Source organism: Durio zibethinus, chromosome 6 (assembly GCF_047325235.1).
Source record: "Durio zibethinus cultivar Kanyao isolate XHJ-2024 chromosome 6, ASM4732523v1, whole genome shotgun sequence".
NCBI classification, from domain to species: domain Eukaryota; kingdom Viridiplantae; phylum Streptophyta; class Magnoliopsida; order Malvales; family Malvaceae; genus Durio; species Durio zibethinus.
The window spans coordinates 5,843,099-5,865,056 of NC_143167.1; the positions used below are offsets into that span (position 1 = coordinate 5,843,099).

At 34.3% G+C, this 21,958-nt stretch overlaps 2 protein-coding genes across 3 annotated transcripts; both read right to left on the reverse strand.

Moving 5' to 3' along the window:
- Nucleotides 1-216: 216 nt before the first annotated feature.
- Nucleotides 217-11,353, reverse strand: LOC111285435 (serine/threonine-protein phosphatase BSL3-like). 2 transcript variants are annotated; one of them, XM_022874894.2, is made up of 21 exons: nucleotides 10,247-11,353; nucleotides 8,785-8,845; nucleotides 8,625-8,703; nucleotides 8,458-8,537; nucleotides 8,249-8,343; nucleotides 8,010-8,109; nucleotides 7,494-7,563; nucleotides 6,953-7,054; nucleotides 6,769-6,850; nucleotides 5,981-6,160; nucleotides 4,612-4,885; nucleotides 4,282-4,522; nucleotides 4,007-4,177; nucleotides 2,667-2,905; nucleotides 2,378-2,462; nucleotides 2,174-2,272; nucleotides 1,892-2,091; nucleotides 1,724-1,799; nucleotides 1,218-1,353; nucleotides 987-1,126; nucleotides 217-867 (listed from the first exon to the last, which is right to left on the reverse strand). In XM_022874894.2, exons 1-21 carry the CDS (start codon nucleotides 10,704-10,706, stop codon nucleotides 784-786), a joined length of 3,054 nt encoding a protein of 1,017 aa, XP_022730629.1. In that variant the 5' UTR covers nucleotides 10,707-11,353; the 3' UTR covers nucleotides 217-783. The 2 variants fall into 2 exon arrangements, with proteins under 2 accessions (XP_022730629.1, XP_022730626.1); XM_022874891.2 differs by having other exon boundaries at nucleotides 7,449-7,563.
- Nucleotides 11,354-16,569: 5,216 nt separating this feature from the next.
- On the reverse strand, nucleotides 16,570-21,571 carry LOC111284605 (GTPase LSG1-2-like). The gene is made up of 7 exons (XM_022873360.2): nucleotides 21,153-21,571; nucleotides 20,391-20,492; nucleotides 20,223-20,309; nucleotides 19,638-19,731; nucleotides 18,823-18,879; nucleotides 18,049-18,128; nucleotides 16,570-17,960 (listed from the first exon to the last, which is right to left on the reverse strand). The coding sequence occupies exons 1-7, from the start codon at nucleotides 21,374-21,376 to the stop codon at nucleotides 16,829-16,831; spliced, it is 1,776 nt and encodes a 591-aa protein (XP_022729095.2). The 5' UTR covers nucleotides 21,377-21,571; the 3' UTR covers nucleotides 16,570-16,828.
- Between the last annotated feature and the right edge of the window lie 387 nt (nucleotides 21,572-21,958).

Sequence of the window (21,958 nt, forward strand, 5' to 3'; positions counted from 1 at the left end):
ATTGCGGGTCTACTACTGTAAAAGAGCCAAACAATTAAATTGCGCTCGAGAGTTTGAGATTGATCTCATCTCCTGGTTCCACAGTTCTTCATTGTTATTGACAGGCCTTGCCCTAATCATATAGCTAATCTAAATCAGATCAGAGGATGTAAATCAACTAACAAATCCTCTCCTTGTCTGGTTATTAATAGAAGCAATGAAAGGTTGACACAATGATGATCAAAACTTCCAAAGTTTCATGTTGGAACAAAAGTTTCTTATCTTCACACAAATATTGCATTGTACAGAGCAGAAATGAGAATTACACCAATCAATAATTCTATGATACAAGGGATGCCCACAAATATATTTTTTACTCTCATCATCAAATATAACGTCCTCAAAGGGGGAAAAATATTAGACCTAAAACGAGGAATAAAAAATATAAACTAAATTGGAAAAATGCTACCAACCCATTTGAAGAAACCACCCAACTGGTTTCTACCTGCCTGTAGCTCAATTTACAGAGGGAGAAGCCCAAATTGCAACTTTTCAGCACATTACGGAAAGCAAACCTACTCCATCTGCCATTGATTCCCGAACTTGCATCTTTCATAATCTCAAGGCCTACCATGTGCTGAAAACCGGCAAAAAACCAAAGTAATAAAGCCTCCAAACTTTTAACGGAAGAGACTACAAGTTTGGAAATGCCTGTATATGGCATCATGCTCTATACAGAACACCAGAATCCCCAGGTGTTTGCATGAGCCCGAACAAGTATATAGAGGCAATTGGAAGGATCTACTATATCCAAGCGAGAGAGCCTCGATCATTTGCTACTTGAGGACGACCTCTAGTAGGTGTCGGAGGTCTGTTAGCATTCAGCTCCTGATCCCATAAGTACATAAGTTAGCATCACTATTAGAAGCAATGCACGTAGTACAAGTAAAAAGCATACAGAAATAACAAAAGTTTGATTACTGCTAACAAAGAATAAGAGGAAGTACCTGCATCCATGTATCTTCTATATGCTGTCCCGGTGATGCTTCTGGTGATGACATTGCTGGGGGTAAAGGATGAATGAGCTTCGGAACTACCACAAGATCTCTACCCAAAACTAAGATTGCACCAGCATTATTCGCAGTACCTGAAAAATCAAGCATGAAGAAAAATCTAAAGGCTAAATTGTCTGGACCTGACAGACTGCATGTATATTAAAGCATGCGTCAGGGACACACCACAATAATTTGTAGCTGAGAAAAGGGTGATTAAATGTCCCTGGGCAAAGCGCTCAAAGCCATCCATAACACACTCATGAGCACGAACAATCAACTGAAGATCATTGTTATTGCAGAATTCCATAACACGATCAGGCTGCAACAAGAAAAACCATTTACAAAGCATAACATGCAAAATCAGCATTCAAGTAATCAACAAAGACAGTTTCTTGGAAATAGACCTGCACAAGCAAGAGGGAAAAGGAACATAAAAGCAAATTAAACAAGTATTGTAAGTCGAAAGCTTTTTAACTTTCAACGGTATGTTAAAAGATAGCACCATTCCCTCTAAAGCTGTGGAAAAAAAAGAGAAATAGTTTCATGGGTGCAGTAATGGGATCAACCAGCCAGCCACAATTTGCGGGCAAATTGCCCATCTAAGTACTTCCTCAAATATTGAAATCAATACAACATGCAGCTACAAAGGACTTAAAGATGCTGCAGTTTAAGAAAAGTTTTATACTCACCCCAAACGTAACCAAACCTGGACCTCTAGCATTTGGTCGCAACCCTTCCACACTATCATTTTCTGTTGGATCAGACCTAGAGTAGAAAATAGCAGTAAAATGTATTGGCAAATTAAAGCAATGAATACTATATTTCATGACCAAAACAAAACAGTAACATGCTCTGACCATAATAAATCCATTAGAACAATCGAGCCTGCTTCCATTGTAATTGGACGCTGTAGATTCTCAATCTGTTCCACATGATTTATAGACCGACCAATGCCACCATGCATACAAATGATTTTCTTTTCAATTAGAGCAGCCAGAGGAAACCAATTGAATAAACGGTTTATGCGATGCCATGCCCATATTCCATCTCTCTCACCCTGTTACACAAGCCATCAGATTTGTGACTAAGATGTCATACAGAGCATGACTAACATTTTTCTAACACATATGAAACAATACCATGCGTTCAATACACTCAATCCGGAAGCCAAAGAGTGCATTGATATCCGCAGCCTCATGATTCCCCCGAATTAAATGTACATTATTGGGATACTCAATCTGCAATTTTAACAGAATTATATGAAAATCTCAGCTTATCACAACTTCGATAGGAAATAAAATGGGAATAAGAAGATTATCAAAGCACCAAACTTCTATATTTACCTTCAATGCAAGCAGAAGAGTGATGGTCTCCAAACTGTGTTGGCCCCGATCTACATAATCCCCTAAGAAGAGATAATCGATATATCTGACAGTAATTTATACAAAATCGGTATCAACTAAATAAAATGTCGTGATTAAAAATAAGATGTAACACAGCACGTGCAGATTAAACATAAGAAGACAACAATATTTGTACATATTAAAAAAGGTCAGTTGAAACCCTTAGTCATGTTGAAACATCCCCAGCAAAGAGCCTTAAGGAAACAAGACTTTTTGCAGAAACACTTACGCAATGTCCCCAGCTGTTGAAGGTGCACCATATTCATCAAAAAGGCGCATAAGATCCCCAAACTGTCCATGAAGATCACCAAAAATCTTGATAGGAGCTTTCAGCTGTAAAACAGTTGGTTCAACAGCAAATATTCGTTCGGCACTTTCACAGAGATCTGCTATTTCATTGCAATCTATGAAAAACTGTCTACGAACTGGAGGTTTCCAACCACGAGGCTTCAAAAGATGTGCAATGACCTGGGCAAAGCCACATATAGACACTCCATAATAGTTTAACAAAAGAATCTTTTCAAGATTCTAGAGAGAAGCATTTTGAAAGATATTATAGGAGCACCACTGCAAGACTAATCGAATTCTTAAGAGAAATGTCTATCAGCTATAACATTTATAAGTATCTCAATGTCCAATTTAAAAACAAATCTGAGGCTCAATGTATAAGAATTATACACTAAATTATTAAACTGGCATATTCAAGAAAATTTTGGATTTCTATCTCCAGTAATCCGATTAGAATGAAAGAAATCTCAAGGATGAATTCTCTCCAAGCCACATAGAACTAATAATGGAAGCAATTTATCAGAAAATCAATAATTAACTTTTTTCTTTGATGCTGATCTGCATTGCTGAAGATTGCAAAGCAATGACTAAGATTTTATAATGCATTGATAGCATGATAATGAAATCTAGCCTTCAAAAAATCACATGCAAAATATTCATAGCTTTTCCAGCTTTTTTCCCTTTACCCCTTTCCTTTGATATCATGAATTTGAGCAATGACTGATTAAGAAGCCAAAGGAGATTTTTTTCACTGCTTTGGGATATATAGCTTCTGCTGGAAAATCTAGATATATAGCTTTTCAAGCTTTTTCTTCTTTGCCTCTATCCAAGTTGCATCAAGGGTAATAACCCCCTCAGGAACAATACAGAACATATATGAGGATAATAAATGTGTGCCCAATTGGATAAAAAGAAGGGAGAAACCTGTCATCTTCACTTGAGGGTTAAAAATGTACTCTCGTCCTAAATTTATTGACTACCGTATCTATAAAAACAAAGATTCATCTTAATTCAGATAACCTCAAAGACTCAAACTAAATCAATCTCATAGCAATAAAGATAAATGCTATAACAATATCCTACTCCATAAAGTAAATCATCCAAATAGAAAGAAATCAATTCTTAAGTGTTAAGTGTTTGAGGTGTAGGGCAATAGCCACACCCACACAGATCCTGCTTTTACTATTCAACTCTCCCTTTTCACTTGTAGACACATTCAACAATTACCCCAAAAAAAACATAGGTGCTACTTTATGATGCAAAAAATAACACTATTAGTACCTTTTTCGGGACACTATTGATTGACATCTGCCTATCTAATAGTTTCCTAGCTGCAGTTGCACTCTCAGGAGTCCCATAGCTAACCCGCCTGCCTTCATTTTCAAATTGGTCAATAGAAAGCTGTCTGACCATTCCACCTAAAGCTCCACCAGTCTCTGCAGCTACAACAACCTGTGGGCATAAAAAAAAACATTAGAAACAATGTCATAGGTAACAAACGATGCCAGTATTGACTTGAGACCAGTATCATGTAGATCAAATTTTCTGATACTGACAGCTCTATGGTGAAGCCGAACTCCAGCTGGAGCAACATTATTTGACCCAGCAGAATCAGGCATCTTGATCAAGGTAGACATCTGTTTTCCACTAGGCGTAGCCTCTGCCCCACGATCCCTATCAGGAAGTTCAACTTCTCCGTTAAGTTGTCGTGCCTTGGCAGCAGCAAGTGTGGCACTAATAGCCTCAGCTTCAGCAGCTGATGCCTCAACCAAATACTCAACACCTTTGCTCATTCTCCTGCAATATAAACCACATTTTAGCATCTTCTTGGACTAATTAAGGAGGCTTAGCCATATAACACAAATAAAAACACAGTGGTAACTTACCGAGATCCTTGAAGCATGGCATTCTCCGTGCTTATGTCAGTATACATATCCCCATTTAGAGGGGGAGCTACTGGAGTTCCCAGCACAACTGCTCCATCAGGAACTGCTACAGGTATTGCTTGCCTTGCTCTTTCATCAACAAATCCATACCTTCCCAGTAAGCGCCCTGAATGCACATTAGAAGCAGCAGCTGCAGCTGCAGCATGTGAAGCTGCTGTCGTTGTCTCGGCAGCAGCCAGGTCTTCAGCAACAAGCAGGTCATCAAGCAACACCCCTACAGCATAAATCCAACATATTACTGCACTACTAAAATTACCAAATATTGATTCTCATATTGATTAACACTAAAATAGCAGCTCCTTAAATGCCATGCTAAACGAAAAAGAACTTAAAAATTCCATGAAAACAAAGATTTTAAAGAAATAAACTTCTGTAATTCTCAACCCACAAGATGAATTAAAACTTTTGTAGCCTCTCTTACAACTAAATGTTAAATATGAGAAAGGTGGAGCATTTTCAGTTAGGACAATACACAGAGAACAAAAACAAAATTCATTCTTCACCAATTTTAAACATCCAAATTTTGATCTCAGGAAGTGGTGAAGAACCAAGGCCTCCAGAATTATCCCCTAAATCATTCTTTGGTCCTTACCACCAGCTTCCAAGTTAATACAAATTCTGCAATGTCCCTGTGTCCTATTTAAATGTTTAATAATGAGGGATTAAACTTTCACAGTTCATACAAGCCCATTTAAGACCATATTTTTATCCCAAGATGGTATGCTTAATCCATCCCATCCAATCCTTGCCATATCACAATCAAGCTTCCTCTTTCCAGCAAATGCCTTTCATCTCCTGCATGCTATCATCAATCACTGCACATGTGTAAAAGATATTTAAGCTGGAACTACAGTGCCTTATCATTAGACTTCCACAAAAGAGCCTGTTGCTTCAACCTTAACAATCTTCAAGCACAAGCCATCAGCCAGAAAGATTTCACTTACTAAAAAACTAAAAGGATAAGAACTAGGAGGATAATTCAATAAAAACAATGAAGCAAGCAATCCGAAATAACTAGAAGTGAATCCCACAATACATCAAATAAGTATCATCACACATACAAATAGTAATTGACAAAATTAAAGATTAAATTAGTATAGGGAAAGACACCATTATTCCTCAAAATATAAACATTAACAAGCCTTTGGGTGACCAGTCATTCTAGGTTAATCATGCAATAGAGCTCTAAGTGAAACTTTAATTATGTATACAATATATAATGGCATATGCATCAAATTGATAACTGATAACTCCATGATGGGGCTAGAAAAAAATGGGGTACACATTGTAGAATAAAAGGCTATCTTACCACCACGTAAACCACCATAAATAAATATTAAGTCACCAACAGCTGCAGCAGCATGTCTGCAACGCCTCGTCAACTCAACTGAGGCATCTCCACCAGCAGCATCAGCACTGTATCTACCTATTCTTGGACTAGTAACAACAGATTTTGTATCACACCAAACTCCCGCAGCAGTATCCAACACTATGAGAAATAGGAAAAAGTTACGAATTAGTAGATTTACAGAAATGGTGTTTCCTTGATGATAAATGGCTGAATGCTCAATGTATAACAATATCAGTCAACATATTAACAATAAATTAAGACATTGAGCATGCTTTTTTATATTAATTTAACAAACTTCCAGAAATTTATAATGTCTGAGTTCAGGTAACAAAACCTTCGAGCAATAATTAAGTCTTGCAACTTTCTGATAAAAGATTATTCAGATATCAAACAGCAATGATAATTTTGGTTTGTTAGTTACGAGATGGAAGAAGCTAATGAACTCAGATATAACTTCTCACGTAAAGTGGAAGACAGAGAGAGAGAGAGAACAAAAGGAAACAGCTGGAAAACTCTATGTTACAAAAGGATGAACAGCTTTAAGAGCTAAGAAAAGTTGTTCCCTACTTTCTATACTATCATCACATCCTTTTTCAAGCAGAAAGTGGGGAAGTTCATAAAGATTTAACCTGAAAAAACTACTTTTAAACCTTAAGACTTTAACAAGCCTGCATATGATATATAACAGTAGCACAGCACATCACGTAATAAAGAAGTCAAGACAATGAAAAACCAAGATCAAGTACCTGCAACACTTGACAAGTCTTCAACCATGCGTCCACCACCAAATGCCCCACCAGAAACATGGAGCCTTGCATTGACAAAGACCTGGAAACATAGCATGCGCATGTGATTCATCTAAGTAGAAGAAGTCATAAATTGAACTAAATTATTGAAAAATGAAGGACGGGGAAGAAAAGAAAAACTCACTGCTGCATGTTGATATCTTGGAGATGGTGAAACACCCGGAGCAATTGCCCATTCCCAACGGCCATCCCTGTGTTTTGCAAGTCCATATGCACTTGCCAATGGCTGAGAACAGAATTACAGAGAGAAAAAAACCATGAAGAGAGAACGGGCTGAGCAAATCCAATGGTAAAAAGGGATGTAAACATTTCAAAAGAACAAAAAGGACAAAATTGTGACACCATTTACATGGATCTCAGCTCAATCTTTTAAAATATCTTCATTGCTATTATTTTCAAATTCTTCTGAATTCATTATAATAATTCTCTCTCCCTATCTACACAGATAAAATGTATATTCAAAACAGCACCAAGATTTATTCAGATATATTTAAACTTCACCCAACTGAACAAAGAAAAGCTGCCCTAAAGCAATAATAAATGACAAGATAAAACTATAGGTTACGAAATCTTGTGCCATATTGTTTAGAAAACCAAAAATAAAAAACATTAAGCCGTACATTTACTAAATCTAGACACCACACAATGTGGACTTCTCCACTCACCACACTGTTTGCATCCCTCCCTCCACAGAGCAGAAGAAGACCGTCCGATCGTGCACTTGCAGTAGCATACCTAGTTAAACAGAAATTGTCAACAAGGAACTAGTCTACAATCACCTAGATAAATCATCAAATAAATAAAAATAAGAAAACAATAATCCTAGAGGACAAGCTTGACATCATTGTTTCTGAAAGCATAAGCAAGACTATGAGCTTTAACATGTAATGTTACGAAAAAAAACTATAAATATACCAAAATGCCAGAAGGAAGAAATATATATAGATACATTAATAGTCACCACGTCCAACCACATCCATGGTCAAAGATATGTATAGCAATAAATATGGAATCATAGAAGTGACAGTCATTTGGTTCATATCTTGCATACTGCTTCTTCTAAGAGACCCAAAAGTATAAAAAAAATAGAACAGACCATTATTCTAAGGTTGGCACACAAACACAAGTCAGTTGTGTGTGCATTTGAGAGAGAGAGAAAGAGAGACAGAGGGAGAGATTACATGCATGGAGGTGGAACTTCCCCTTCGGGTTCCAATTTACGCCATTCATAAGGCTTAGCAGCAGTATCCAGGGCCCATACGTCAGCCAAAGGTCGCTTTCCTAGAAATGATGCACCAAAATTTTCAAGAAAAGAATTCATTAGAAAATCCCAACATACTTGCAAATAAACAATAAAAAGAAAATTTCTGATAATCTTAAAAACGTGCATGCAAGAAAAACAGCATAACAGATTACTTACCATCATTTCCACCTATTGCCATGAGATACCTTTGCCCCACCAAAGCCATCACATGGCCATAGCGTGGCCCTGGCCCAGGGCCTTGAACAACAACCCTGAAGTACAATTTATAGTCATATCAATAAACGAAGTGCAATTTAAAGTCATATCAATAAACCAATCTTAACACTACAAGTAAGGTGCATAGACATGCATCCTTCAATGCAAACCTATGCCACCGTGGTCGTTGCTGTGTGAGGTCAAGAACATGAAGATCCTCAGCAGACAAACCAGCTGGACCAATTCCACCCTGAGTCAAAATAAAGCTTCCCATGAGGAATTACTTATTGCAGAGGGAAGAAGTTCAACTAAATAATAACATGGGAAACGTACTAACCTGAATAACGACCATAGTTCCCACAGCAGTAGCCACATGTGCCGCTCTTGGTGTAGGTGGCTCTCCAAAGGGTGCGATCCTTTGAAATTAATTGCATGATAAGTCAAGAAGAATTTAGAAAGGTAAAACAGCAGTAATGAACCCTTAGTCCTAGGCTTACCTAGACCATTTATTAGTTAACACATCATAACAGTGCACATCAGCAGTGGCACCTGCTAGTCCTGCAATTTAATTGAAACAAAAATAAGTTTAAAGCATGATATCTTCCAACAACAAAGAGAATTTCTTAAGAATTAATTTGTTAAAAGGGGCAAAGGGAGCAACAACAACCAGCCTTGACATGCCATATGTTACAAACATATCTGTAGAGGGCCCTGAATTCATATCAAGCCAAACAAAGGTCCTTCTTATGCATTATTACTTGAAATCGATGAAATGTCATTGAGTTTTACACCATAAACAAAAAGACAAAGATAAAAAAGAACCTAACATGAAACATGATGTATTGGGCTCCAAATAATCCACGAAGGTGCTACCATAGTAAATGCCACTAGATCATGAGTATCTCAAAAGAATGAAGAGAAGGATTTTTTTTTTTTTTTTGTGTAATAGGAGCATGAATATTTCAAAAGAATAAATAGAAGCATGAATTATAACAGCAGGAAAATATAGGCACATATTTTTTTTTTGAATCAAAACAGGTTTTATTTGCAATATGAGGCAAAACCAGGATATTTAAAAATGTAAGCTAAAAACAGTCATATACGTAGTTTCAACTTCACTTTGAAACCAGGTAAGATGTTTTAAAAAAATCAGTCCATATTAGCACCAGAAAACATCTCTAAAGGAGAATATTTGCAATTATATTAACAGCACTGCCATCTCTACTGGTTAAACCTTTTCACTAGAGAGATTGGGACCAGAAAGAGGTTTTAAGTTTTGGGAGGAAGAAAAAGAATAGAAAAGGGGGGCAGGGGGGTTTCAAAACTCCAGAATACAAAACTGAATCCACAGCACCATAACAAATACTGAAACAGAAATTTCACACAAGATTCAAGAAGGAAGGGATTATGCTTCAGTTCTAGTCTTCTACGACTCTTTAAGACAAAATAATATTCATTTTGAATTGGACAAAACCCAGTTAATGTAAAGTTCATATGCCACCTCCACAATTCCAAGCTACAGCAATGATAAAATTCATTTAACTTGGTATTCAACAAAGAAGAACCTAATAGACAATTATATTACTTCATCTTTTGTTCTGTTAAAAAGCAGCCTTCTACTTGCTTTGGCACCCCTTACCTATCTAGAGTTTTTCCACTTTTGAGAAATAACCACTTTACTCTTTAGAGTAGTTGTTTCTTCACCAATCCACCAAAAAAGAAAGACAGTTATACACCTTTATACTAACAGCAACAATGAAATTAGTTTGGCCTTGCATTACGCTAGGGTTTCTCACTAAATATGAACCTTTGCAGCTACAATTGCTGGGTTTATGCATCTTAAATCCCCTAAGGTTCTCATATGGACATGAATAGCCAAATTTCTATGCATCTTAAAATTTCTAAGGGTTTTTAACGTAAAAATCGAATCAAAATGAAAGAAAATAAAAAAGAAGTTACTGATGCCAGCGTTTCCAGCCGCTGATGGAGTCCCAGAAGCAGCAGAATTCCCTTCCAGTGCCGTGGCACCACCAAACAGAATCAACCTGGGCCCAATATACCCAGGCGTACCTTCTTCCCCCACAGCTGCCACAGCCGTTAGGGTATGCCCACACCTAGGGCCGGGTCCGTCTTCTTTCTTCTCTATAATAGCATTCACCACCGAATAAGTGGGCGCACACCTCGGCCCCACCACCGGCGTTTGCGGCTGCCCTTGAGCAGCAGGTGCGGCTGCTGCAGCCAGTTGTTGCGCCGGAGAAGGTGGAGATCCACCAGGTCCCGGATTCGAAGCCTGGTTCTCTAGTTGCTGGTTTTGTTGTTGTTGCTGTTGCTCCCTCTCCATCGGTGCCGGCGAATGTGAAGCTCCGTTGAGATTCTGGTCGTGATCTGTCTCTTGCACCATTGACAAATCCACATCCATTTCTTTAACAAATCGTAAATAAAGTAGGCAGCCTGTCTTTTCTTTACGCTAGTACTCTTTCATTGACAGTTTAAGCTTGAGCTTTGACTCTTTTACTGTTTTCTTACCGAACCTTAATAGAAGAATACCAATGAAGTACGATGCCAAAAACATGTATTTGTAAGTCGAACAAGGGAAAGCCCTACTTCTTTCCAACGGCTTTCACTTGCAAAACAAGTCACCCACGCGCCGGCTCCCTCGTCTTCTCCGTAAGGATTGATTAGTACTGGAAGGTAAAGATGAAGGGAGAGCTGAAACAAAAATCAAAACAAAAACCCTTAATCGGGGCAAATCAAGATCGGCCACCTAAAATCAAAGCTAATTCGAATTTCCGATCAACATTTTCGAAAACCCCAGCTCAGATCGTGAATTAACCACCTCGTAAGAAAATTCCGCAACACTTTCCAGGAAAAAAATCGCTTATTTTTCCAGGAAAGAGGAAATTTTAAACATAAAAAAAAGAATTTCCTTTTTCCGTTTTCTTTTTTCTCGTTTGGAAGCTTTTTTTTTTCTTTTTTTTTCTTTTCTTTTCTTTCTTTTATCTCTCTCTAAACTCCTCGAAGCCGACGAGGAACTTGAAAGAGAAAAAACGGAACAGAGACGATCTCAAAGCCTTTTAACAACAACAAAAAGAGAAAGGAATAAATTATCTCACTTTCTCTCTCTAGAATTGTGTTATGTTATGTAAGCCTGTCTCTCTCTATGTTTCGTAAAAATAAATTTTGATTTTTATTTAATGGCCTTTTTATTTTGACCCGGAGCAGCGGTAAAATGATGTACGGAAGGCGTGAGCGCCATCTTAGAGAGGTGAATAACGGCGGAGAACGGGGGAGGGTAACCGGAATGACGCATAATGGGGTTAAAATAGTAACGGTGATTACCTATTCCTATTTGAAAGGAGTTTTGCCTTTTTGCCACCTATTACGGAGGAACTCAAAAATTCACGCGCAATGTTAAGCTCTGTTGTCACGCCCGATGGTGAAACAGCAACACGTGGAAGTGCGATTTCCAGTCTGAAAAATAAGGGAATTAGGAGTATTTATTATTTGAAGTTGTTTTGAATTAATTAGATTCTCAGAGCGTTATGACTTTTGAAGCATAGATTGATTTTGTAAGTAATAAATAACAGTGACTTTTAATTAATTTTAATAATGAAATTGAAACTATACTATTACTTTCATTACTTTTTTTTTTAAATATAAATCTTTTTTTTTATTTTTAGGTTGCAATTAGTAATCAGACATTTTATACTATTATATTATAAGTCAATATTAATTTTTATTATACTTAAATTTTATTAAATTTTGTTACTATATTTTTAATTTAATATTTTGTAGAAAAACCTGAATTGAAATAAATTTATCACTTATATTACTAAAATATTTAAAATCTATTTTTTTTAAATAAAAAAATTAAACATATAAAGATAAATTTTTTACTAAAATAAAAACAATAAAAAATTTTAATATTAAATTATAATATAATAATAAATCTACCAAAATTTCAAAAAATTAAGGTTTTTTTTTCGTGATATTATTGCTTTTTTCCTTCTATTTTGGTATTTAATTCTTAATTTTTGTTTGTTTTGAACCAAAGGTGAATATAATAAATTAATAAAAAAGGGTTAAATATTAATTTACAAAAAAATTCAAAACAATAATTAAATAAAACTAATCATTATATAATAAAAAAAAATTTGGAAGGATAATGACTCTTCCGACCTTTTCTAGCTCTGCTTCTGTTTTAGATATTAATGTTATCTCAAAACTCATGAAAGTAATATTACGTTCAAAGTGGCACTGAAAAAAAGTGCACGTGAAACCCATCCTTCTGATAAATTTAAATGGGTGAAAGTTGGCTTTGGTTAGATATTATTATATTATATTATTCTCACTATTATGTTATTATTTAATACTATAATGTATGATTAAATTTTTGTGGTATACTTATCTTTTATATTTTATTTTTACGTGTCTTGAGATAAAATAAAGATAAAATCAAGTTTTTTTTAATTCGAAAATTAGGGTACATGTGTTAATTTTATTAGATTATTGACGACTTACGTGCCAATAAAAGTTGAGCCCAAATCTAATGTTAAGAAAATGAATTTTATAAAAAAAAATATGTTAAATGATTCCAAATTAAAAAAAAAAAAAAACAATATTGTAAATAATGAACGAAGGAGGACAATTAGTCCTACCAGGGTGAGGCAGGGAGGATTTTTTTTATAGGGTTCAGGTGAGGTGTGGATCCAATTCGACGGTGCCACATGGACAAAGCCATGTGCCAGATCAGACTTGTTCCCTCCCATTGTTGGGATATGCATGTACATATGATCGCATGTTTTGGGCAGAAGAGAATTTTGATGACAGTGTACCCTACTTAACAGCTAATATTATGTGTTAAATTTTAGAAGGTCATTTCAACAATAATTGGGGAGCTTTTGATATATTTATGTTTTTAGAATATTTTCATTTTAATTGATAACTGATTTTATTTTATTATTATTTTAATATATTTATTATTGAACTTGAATTTCACCTGTAAACATTATTAATTAATCATATGATATGAATTTTGTATGGTAGTCATAATATACCTATCACAGAACTAACATTGAACCGATGCAATGTCTGTTTTAATATTATTTTAAATTTTAAAATGAATATTTAATTTAAAATTAATTTATTAATAATATATAAATATAAACTCTAAAAATTTTACGTAAAGCATCTTTGAAGAAACAAAAGGTCAAGAATCCAAAACTCTGATTTTAGTGATAAAAAATAACTTTTTTTTATTTCAATATTTTGAGAGTAATCTTTTTAAAAATTAAATTAAATTCTTTTGTAATTTTCGTTGGTAGGCCAGGGGACAAACTATCATGTCAAGGATTAGTGAGAGTGACAGGAACATATCATATGAAAAGAGGGCTCCGGCTGAGAAAAATCTTATAAAAGCATCTTTGAAGTTGGAAGGCATGCTATCCCCTAATCTCTTAAAAAAATATGCCCTTTTTAAGACAATCAGTGATGAGATGCTACCTTTTGATTTAGATTTTAATATAAACTTTTTTATTAGAATCACAATTCATTTTCCTAAAAAATCTTAATATTATCACATGTATTTTTTATATAAATAATTTTTAAATATACTTTAATAGAGTATGTGATAATTTTTTAATTCTACAGAATAATTTATAAATTCTCTTAACGATAAATGAGATAATTTTTTAATTAAAAAAACAATATAAATGCCTAAAAGGTTAAGAGATTGAAGGGATATTGAATTAGTATATTATATATGGTTTGTATACTAGTCTTTTTCTTTAGAATTCAACAAGAGGATTAGCAGCATATGACTAAATTCAACTATGTTTAATATATAATCAATAAGTGATTGACTTAATTAGTTAAGATTTTTATTTTTTAATAAAAATGTTTTGAGTTTGAGTTTCTTCGGTGATTATTTGTTGAAATTATTTTGAATGTATGATCTGCAGTCATTTATCTTAGATTATTATGTATGATATATTTTACTCTAATTTAAAAGATTGAATAACTTATCTTTTTCTAAATTTTTTTACTAAAAAAAAAATTATGTTTCGTGTATATGAAAGTGCTTTCATATGGTTAGTTAAAATTTTTTAAAGTTTAATTATGTCACTAACTTAAAATGAAATCTTCCCTTCCATAGGAATAGAAAAGTTAATGGGAGGGAAAGGCTAGGTTGTATGTGTTAACAATTGGACAAGATACAAGGTTATTTTGACAAAAGAGGAAAATAAAATCATGCACATGAATTCATATATGCAAATGACTCACAAATCTAATGAAAATATGATAAAATGAAACACCAAATATGCACATGCATATACCATATACACATACATGCATTATATCTAAATAAATATAGAATATTAAAAAATATGTCTATTAGATAATATTAATAATAAAATGATAAAATAAGATGTATAAACATGTTTATAGGTTTAATAAGTTTATGGTATCAATAAGTTTAAACAAAACCTTTCAAAATTTTTATTTTATATTTTTATAAAATGATGCTATTTGCTTATATATTTTGTCGCTCCACGTGTCAAAATTTTATCAAATAATTTAAGGCAAAATCTATCAATTTATGACAAGTAAACTTAATCATAAATATAACACTTAAAACTAACCAAAGAAGAAGTAATATTGAAATATTAAACCAAAGAAGAGAAAGTGTTTTGAGTTAAACTCAATGAATGAAATGTTTTGAGTTAATCTCTGAGTTTAAAAATAAATTTGCTTTTAAGAAAACAGGAATCTTTAGTAGGGAATAGAACGATAACTTATATAAATAAATTCCACTTTGATTTTAATAAAAAAAAAAGATGGAGTTGTAAATGGATTTGGGTTGTTGGAATCTCCTACTAGCTAGAGTCATTATCAAATGCTATTTATAATATTTAATTAAATGCCAAATCAAAGGGCAGCATATTGTTTCTTCTACCAAACCATTTAACTTATCTCTCGAATCTAACTATAAAGTTTGATTTATTTTTATTAATATAACCTTAAAGTTATTAAATGGGTATTGTCGTATGACACAGCTGGAAAAAGAATAGGTTAATTAAAGAGGCTCCAAGTCCTAAAAATATTAATCAATCTATATAGTTATCTAAATAGATAGGTTGTAAATGGATCTACCCAACTTAACTTATTTATATTGTAGCAATTAATTTATATGTGTCATATTGGATATTTCTAATTAGATCATCGCCTCTCTCATCGTTTTTTTTTTATTTTATTTAAAGAAGAGAAGATTTAAGTCTTATTAAATTGAGTAAGTAGCCGTTTAGATCTCATCATACTTTTGTTATGGTACGATTAAGTTTACTGTATTTTCAATTGAATTAAAATACTAATTTCAGTGACGACAAATTAACATAAATTTATCATTAAATTTTTTTTTCAATCATAACTATATTAACTTTGTTTTAATTTTAACTACAATAAATTTTATTATTATTTTTAATCTCACTGTCTATCCAAATGAAATTTTAAAAAATAATACATCAATCATTGAGTCACATGTTAAAGTATACTTATTTTGAAATTGAAGTGCAAAAATTAAATTATATTTTTAATATAACATAGGGGTCTCCTAGGTTTTTTTTTTTTTTAAAAAAACTAAACCATTTAAAAAAAAAAGGGAAAAGTGCTAGAGTGTTATAAACACCTAATATTTTCTTCGGAAATGAAATATGCAAATAAAAATACTAAAATATATGGAATATCCATCAATTTTCACCACCAAATTAACCTTTTTCTTGTTTGGTTATTAGTGATTGTGAATATTCCTATGGACCTACTAATTGAAGATTGTTTTTGTTTCTTTTCCAAAAGCAATTACAAATACAATTCAAGAAAACTGAACAATATTTGTAGAAGCAATTCATAGAATAAGAAAGAAAAAAATATTCTCAATTTATTCATTTGTTTATCCATTATGTCATTTTCCCATGGATAAGTTTGCATAAGTTTGAGAGGCTTAGCTAATTGGAAAATCATGGAGACTGGAGCTTTCTTATGACGTTGACAAGATTCAATGCTCCATACCCTATACCTGCAGTCGTGAAACCTACATGTACTTGTCTTCAAAACATTGGTAATTAAAAATTTCTCAATCATTTTTGGACTATCTCAATGCTCCATAATCAAGTTTGATCAAGTCAGAATTAGAATAATTTGATTGCCTTTTTTAGTAAAAGTAAAGTTCAAGGCTTCAATAGGAGTTTTGAACCTTGAACTTCTAGTCAGAATCAATTCCGAATGTCTTGTGAAGCAGCAGCTAAACGTTGAACAAAGGCTTGTTTTCCATCAAAATATTCTGATATTCAAGATGGGATAAGAAAAAAAACAAAAGAGTGCAACAATAAGATATACACCAACCAATGTATCTACTTTCTGTTTAGGCCCCATAAGAGGGGGATGTGTATTTTTAAATCAACAAAACTGCATTTCAACCATACGCATGCCTAAGCTGTATGTATATGGTTATCTCTCTTCCTTATGTCATCATCTGTGGATGCTTTATTAACCCTTAAAAGGACCTGAATTCGCTGGCTTTTGGAAGACTCGGACTACTGGCATTCCATCATCATCATTATTCCCAACTCTCCATGATCGATCCTTCTTCCTCTGGGGCTTTTTGTGGTGCTTATGGGATGCATTTGACTTCTTAACTGTTGCCTTCTTGGATGAAAGTCCATTGGCCAGGTCAAAGGAGCTAAGATCATCCAGTACATGCTCCGACACAGGTGTAGCTTCACTTACATCTTCCATTGAATCTTCAACATCAGATGCATCTGAATTCTTAACATCAGACAAGCTTGATTTCCCATCATCTTCCTCACCAAATCCATCAGACATAACAGGTGGTATTTCATAGTGAGGCAGCTTTCCGTCAATGTAATCCTTCAAGATTTGGCGGGCTGCCCTAGTTTCATCAGGTAATCCACTAGAGGCAACATACCCACGCGAAGCACAATAAGCTCTCAAAAATTCAGAGGCTTGAGGAGGCCGAGACTGTGATTCGTATGGCTTGGGTTTTGGTAAATTAATTTTGTATACATCCTCAATAATGTGCCTTTGGACTCTATTAGCAACAACTTGCACAGCCTCCCTGTGCTCTGTCATCCGGTCAATTGGCAACACCCCTGAAGCAATCATCTCATATCTTGAGCTTGAGAAGGATGGAAACACCAATCCAGGACAATCACAAAGAGTCAGCTCATCAGAAATTATTAGTGTCTGGAAATGCTTTGTCTTCCCTGGAGTGGAGGTGACACCTGTACGTTTCTGGCCAACCAAAGCATTTATAGTTGAGCTTTTCCCAACATTAGGATACCCCACAAATCCCACCACTACCTTTTCTGGTGCTGAAGTTCCTTCAGCATTGCCAGTAGGAGATTGAATATTGGATGACCTGGGGGCACTAGAGCCCGATTTCCTCATTTTGACTATTTCTTCTGCCTCAGACTGTAAACGGGCCAAGAGCTCATCCCTCCCATATATTTTTGTGTCAGGATCATCACTCTTTTGCATGCTATTTTGAGTCTTCCATTGATCAATAAGCATTTTTCCTTCTAATGCAGCAGAAGCAGCTTTAGCAGACCAGAATACAAAGAGAATCTTATGAAAGTGAAAAAATTTTGCCCATTTTTCCCTGCATAGAACAGAATCAATAAACATTGTAAGAGGTTGAGAAACTGGCATCAATCCAAAGCAGATGAGAAATGGTAGTTGAAACAAACCTGATAGAAACTGGCAGAAGATCTGCCTTGTTTACAAGAAGCAATGTTCTCTTATGCTCATCAATCTCTCTTGCATATGCCTACATTTTAAGAATTTTGGTTTGAAACAAATTTGTCAGCAATCCATGTAATCACCATCCAATTAAGTGGTATGAAAATACATAAACAAATAAAAAGAAGGACAAGCATGAGAGTAGGACAAATGGACAACACACAATATGATCAACATCCTATAATAATAATAATAATTATTATTATTATTATTATTACTATTATTGTTATTATTTTTGATAAATGATAACTAATCTACATTCAGTTTTAATGTAGAATTAAAATGGGTATCATATCAATTGAGTTTTAATTTCTTTGCTTATCAGACCTTGGAGATATGCATAACTTGGAATGCTACCATTGAATATGGTCTTTCTAGATTTTGCTTGATAATATACAGTTGAAATAATGCAATATACTCTCCAATACTGGAACCTACTTTTACTCATGCAGATAAACAATAGTCTGCATGTTAATCAGACCTTAAACTTTAATCATTCAAAATTTGAAAAGAGTTATTATCATTCTAGCATGAAGAAGCAGCATGCCCTAACCTTAATAAATTCCCTCCCACCTCCTCTTTTTAACAAATAAGTACATTTGTCTCAGAATGTTCACTAATTTGTCACAAGTTATCAAATTTGTCGAAGCTCCACCTTTCCCAAGCTACTTTAGCACTATCCAAAGAGCAACATATTCTGGACAAGAGAAAAACTATATTACCTCTAGATCAAGACAGCGGTAAAACAAAGGGTCCCTTGCATCAACAACCATCACAAGCTGAAAGAATATAATGTGATCAGAATGTCAGTAAGGTGAATATCATAGCCTGAAAAAAGCACAAGGAAAATTAAGAAAGAAAAGGCATGATCGAATTAGGATAAATGAAGAGACCCTCAGAATCACATGCTTTTAATTCATATCTTCGCTTCAAATAAACATAAATCTTTTCTCATTCAATAAATAAATCTAAAATAAAGTAGTAAGTCCAAACTGGTCCTTACCTCCATGCTTGCCTTGCCCCCCTCTCCCCCCTCTCCCCCTTCTTTCTTCCTTTCACCTCTCAACCCATTCCCTTTTTTGAGGGACATAGACCTAATACTGAAGCACACATTTTTTCAAGGGTCCTTGGCTTAAGTGTCATTTGTTTCTTAATTTTCCATTATTGTCTTTTTATGATAATTAAATAAGAGTAACATTGTCCAAGTGAAACTTCTAAATTGATATAAGAATTAGGGTGAGAGTAAGTGATACTTGATAATGCTTGATCTTTTGTTAACAAATATTAATGAGTATTTATCACTATTTTTTCTCATTAGTGCCTTGCTTCACTTGAGTAAGCTTTTTCTTATTTTTAGTATCTAGCACCTTTGGCCTGGAGTAATTATTCTGCCTCATGCCTTAGACAACAATGCTTTAAGAAAATCTATCTAATACAACTTCAACATACATGTAACAACAAATACAATGTAGAAAGTTCTTTACTTTTCATTTTCAAAAGCAAGAAATTTCTACATTACAAGAGACAAAGATCTTACCAAATCACTGCGTTCAAGAACCCGCCAAAGCTGCCTCCAGATATCCAAGTTCTTCTCAAATGGAGTGAGAACAAGTCTCTCATTCTCCTCAAGGCTGCAACAAATAAAAGGGCAAGAGACCACAATTAATCCAAATCTCTATATGCTCAAATTTGTGAATACAAAAGTGCAAAGCATGATCAATCCTATAAAAAAAATGTTCGTACATGTGACAGGCTTATTCAAAGTATGCTTTTTCTTCAGACATGACTCAAACACTATCATCAACAGAAAAGGTAGAGGAGCAAGGACCTTTAAGCCAGTGTTGAAAAATACTCATAATTGGACAACTAACTTTCCAAATACAACATCAAATTATTTAGAGATAATGAAAAATTAGTTAAGTTGTTTCTGGGTTTGTTATAGTTGGCATGGTACTATTTACTTTATTGACCTGGTTGAAGGCTAAATTTGGACATATCCCGGGATATTGATCAATGTGTCCTTGTGTGGTTAAATATTTACTTTTGACAATCTTGATCACATAATTTGTCATTGACCTCTTTTAAGCGATTCAAATAATGTTCATATTAGTCATAGCCTAACCTTGCTAAGCTCCGGCGCCAAACTAAGAAAGCTTGTTTCTCACTGGCATCTAGCTGTTCAACAGACATTGCAGCAATCCATGGTGGCCTGTATGAAAAGAAAAACTCTTTAGATTCTAATCATACATATGAAACTAGGTTTAAGTTTTGGCAAAACAATAAGACATGCCTGCGTGGAACTCGGAGACTACTAGCATGCAGTGCCTCCTCTTTCTTCTGTTGCTCTCTCCTATCTTCAGGTGTCATACCACTGGTGCTTGAGCTTGTGTCCCTAGTCACAAACAACAGGCATCAGATAAACCACTGTTATATTTAAGTATAGGCTTGACTGTAATAAAAGCTTGAAGAGAATCACTCACTATAAACAAAATGCTCTAAAAAGAAAAAAGTGGTGAAACTTGACCTTAGCAATGAGTTAGATACTTATCTGCAACCAACCATCTCCTTAAGCTAACACATTAAGTTTAATCCTTTTAATGAAAAAGGGAGGTAGGGGTGGGGAACTAATGGGACTAAATAAAATCCTCGAAAGACAAAGAAACATAAGTTATAATTCAAAAAGCACATTGTTCTGGTAATCTTAGTGCAAAAGTTATGCTAGCCTATAAGACCATAGCCCTTTGGACAACAAGTTCAGTCCACTCTGAGAATCCTTGCAAGAGACATACCATTAGCCATGAATCTCACTCAAAATGTTATTACAATCAAAGTCCAAGCTGTAAGACTAATAACCAACAAAAACACAGAATTTCATATAAATAAGAAAAAGGGTCAAAAAATAAAACCCCAAAACACAACCAACCAATTATTCAAAACACAAAACCTTTACATAGAAAAACCAAAACTTTCAGTAACCTAAAAAAACAGAGTCAGTTTTTAGAAATACCCATTTAACCAAATAATAATAATAAAAAAGACACCTAAAGCTTACAAATTGATGAGGAGGTTAGGGGTGGGGTGCTGGATGGAGAAGAGCTGGTCAGCTTCGTCAGCCTGCTCGATTACGGCATCGATGTCACTAACTTCGGTCACAGATTCCAAAACCTTCTTATGTTGGCTCTTATAAAAACTCCCTTTCTCTTTGGATTGTTGTATCATTGAATTATGATGCTTCACCAGGGCTCTCCCCAGTCCTGTCTTCTCATTCTTTCCCATATTTCTTTAATTCAAAGTTCAGATAAAAAGTTTCCCACAAAAAAAAAAAAAAAACAACCCTTTAGTTTTTGCTCCTGAGTTGAGAAGATTGAAGAAGCCGCTTCTCTAATAACGCGAATGAAAGGGGAGCCTTGGAGAGGTTTCACCTTTTAGAGCTAAGAAAAGGCATATCAAATGGCGTTACGTTCCTCCTTTGTTTCTCTTTTATGGGTTAAATAAGGGTCATTTTGTGGTCAAGGGCTTAGACTAGACCATAGCTTAGATTGAGGTTAGCCCAATCCAATCTTTCAAGTCCAAATTCAATTGCAAATTATGATTTTGCTGCTTAGGTTACTAGTAAATAACAGATGAAAAAATTGTTTAATCTGCTATTTACTGTATTTATTTATTTTTTAATTTCAAAATACATTTTTTTTCTATTTATTAAGCAAACATTGAGAAAGTTGTCTAACTATGGATTCCTTGTCTGCTCTTATCCAAGGCTTAAAGGAAAAAATTAAAGAAGAAAAAAAAAAACCCAATAAAAACACCCCACGTGCAAGTAAGGGCAAACAAGAAGCAAAGGAGATAACAAACTTCAAA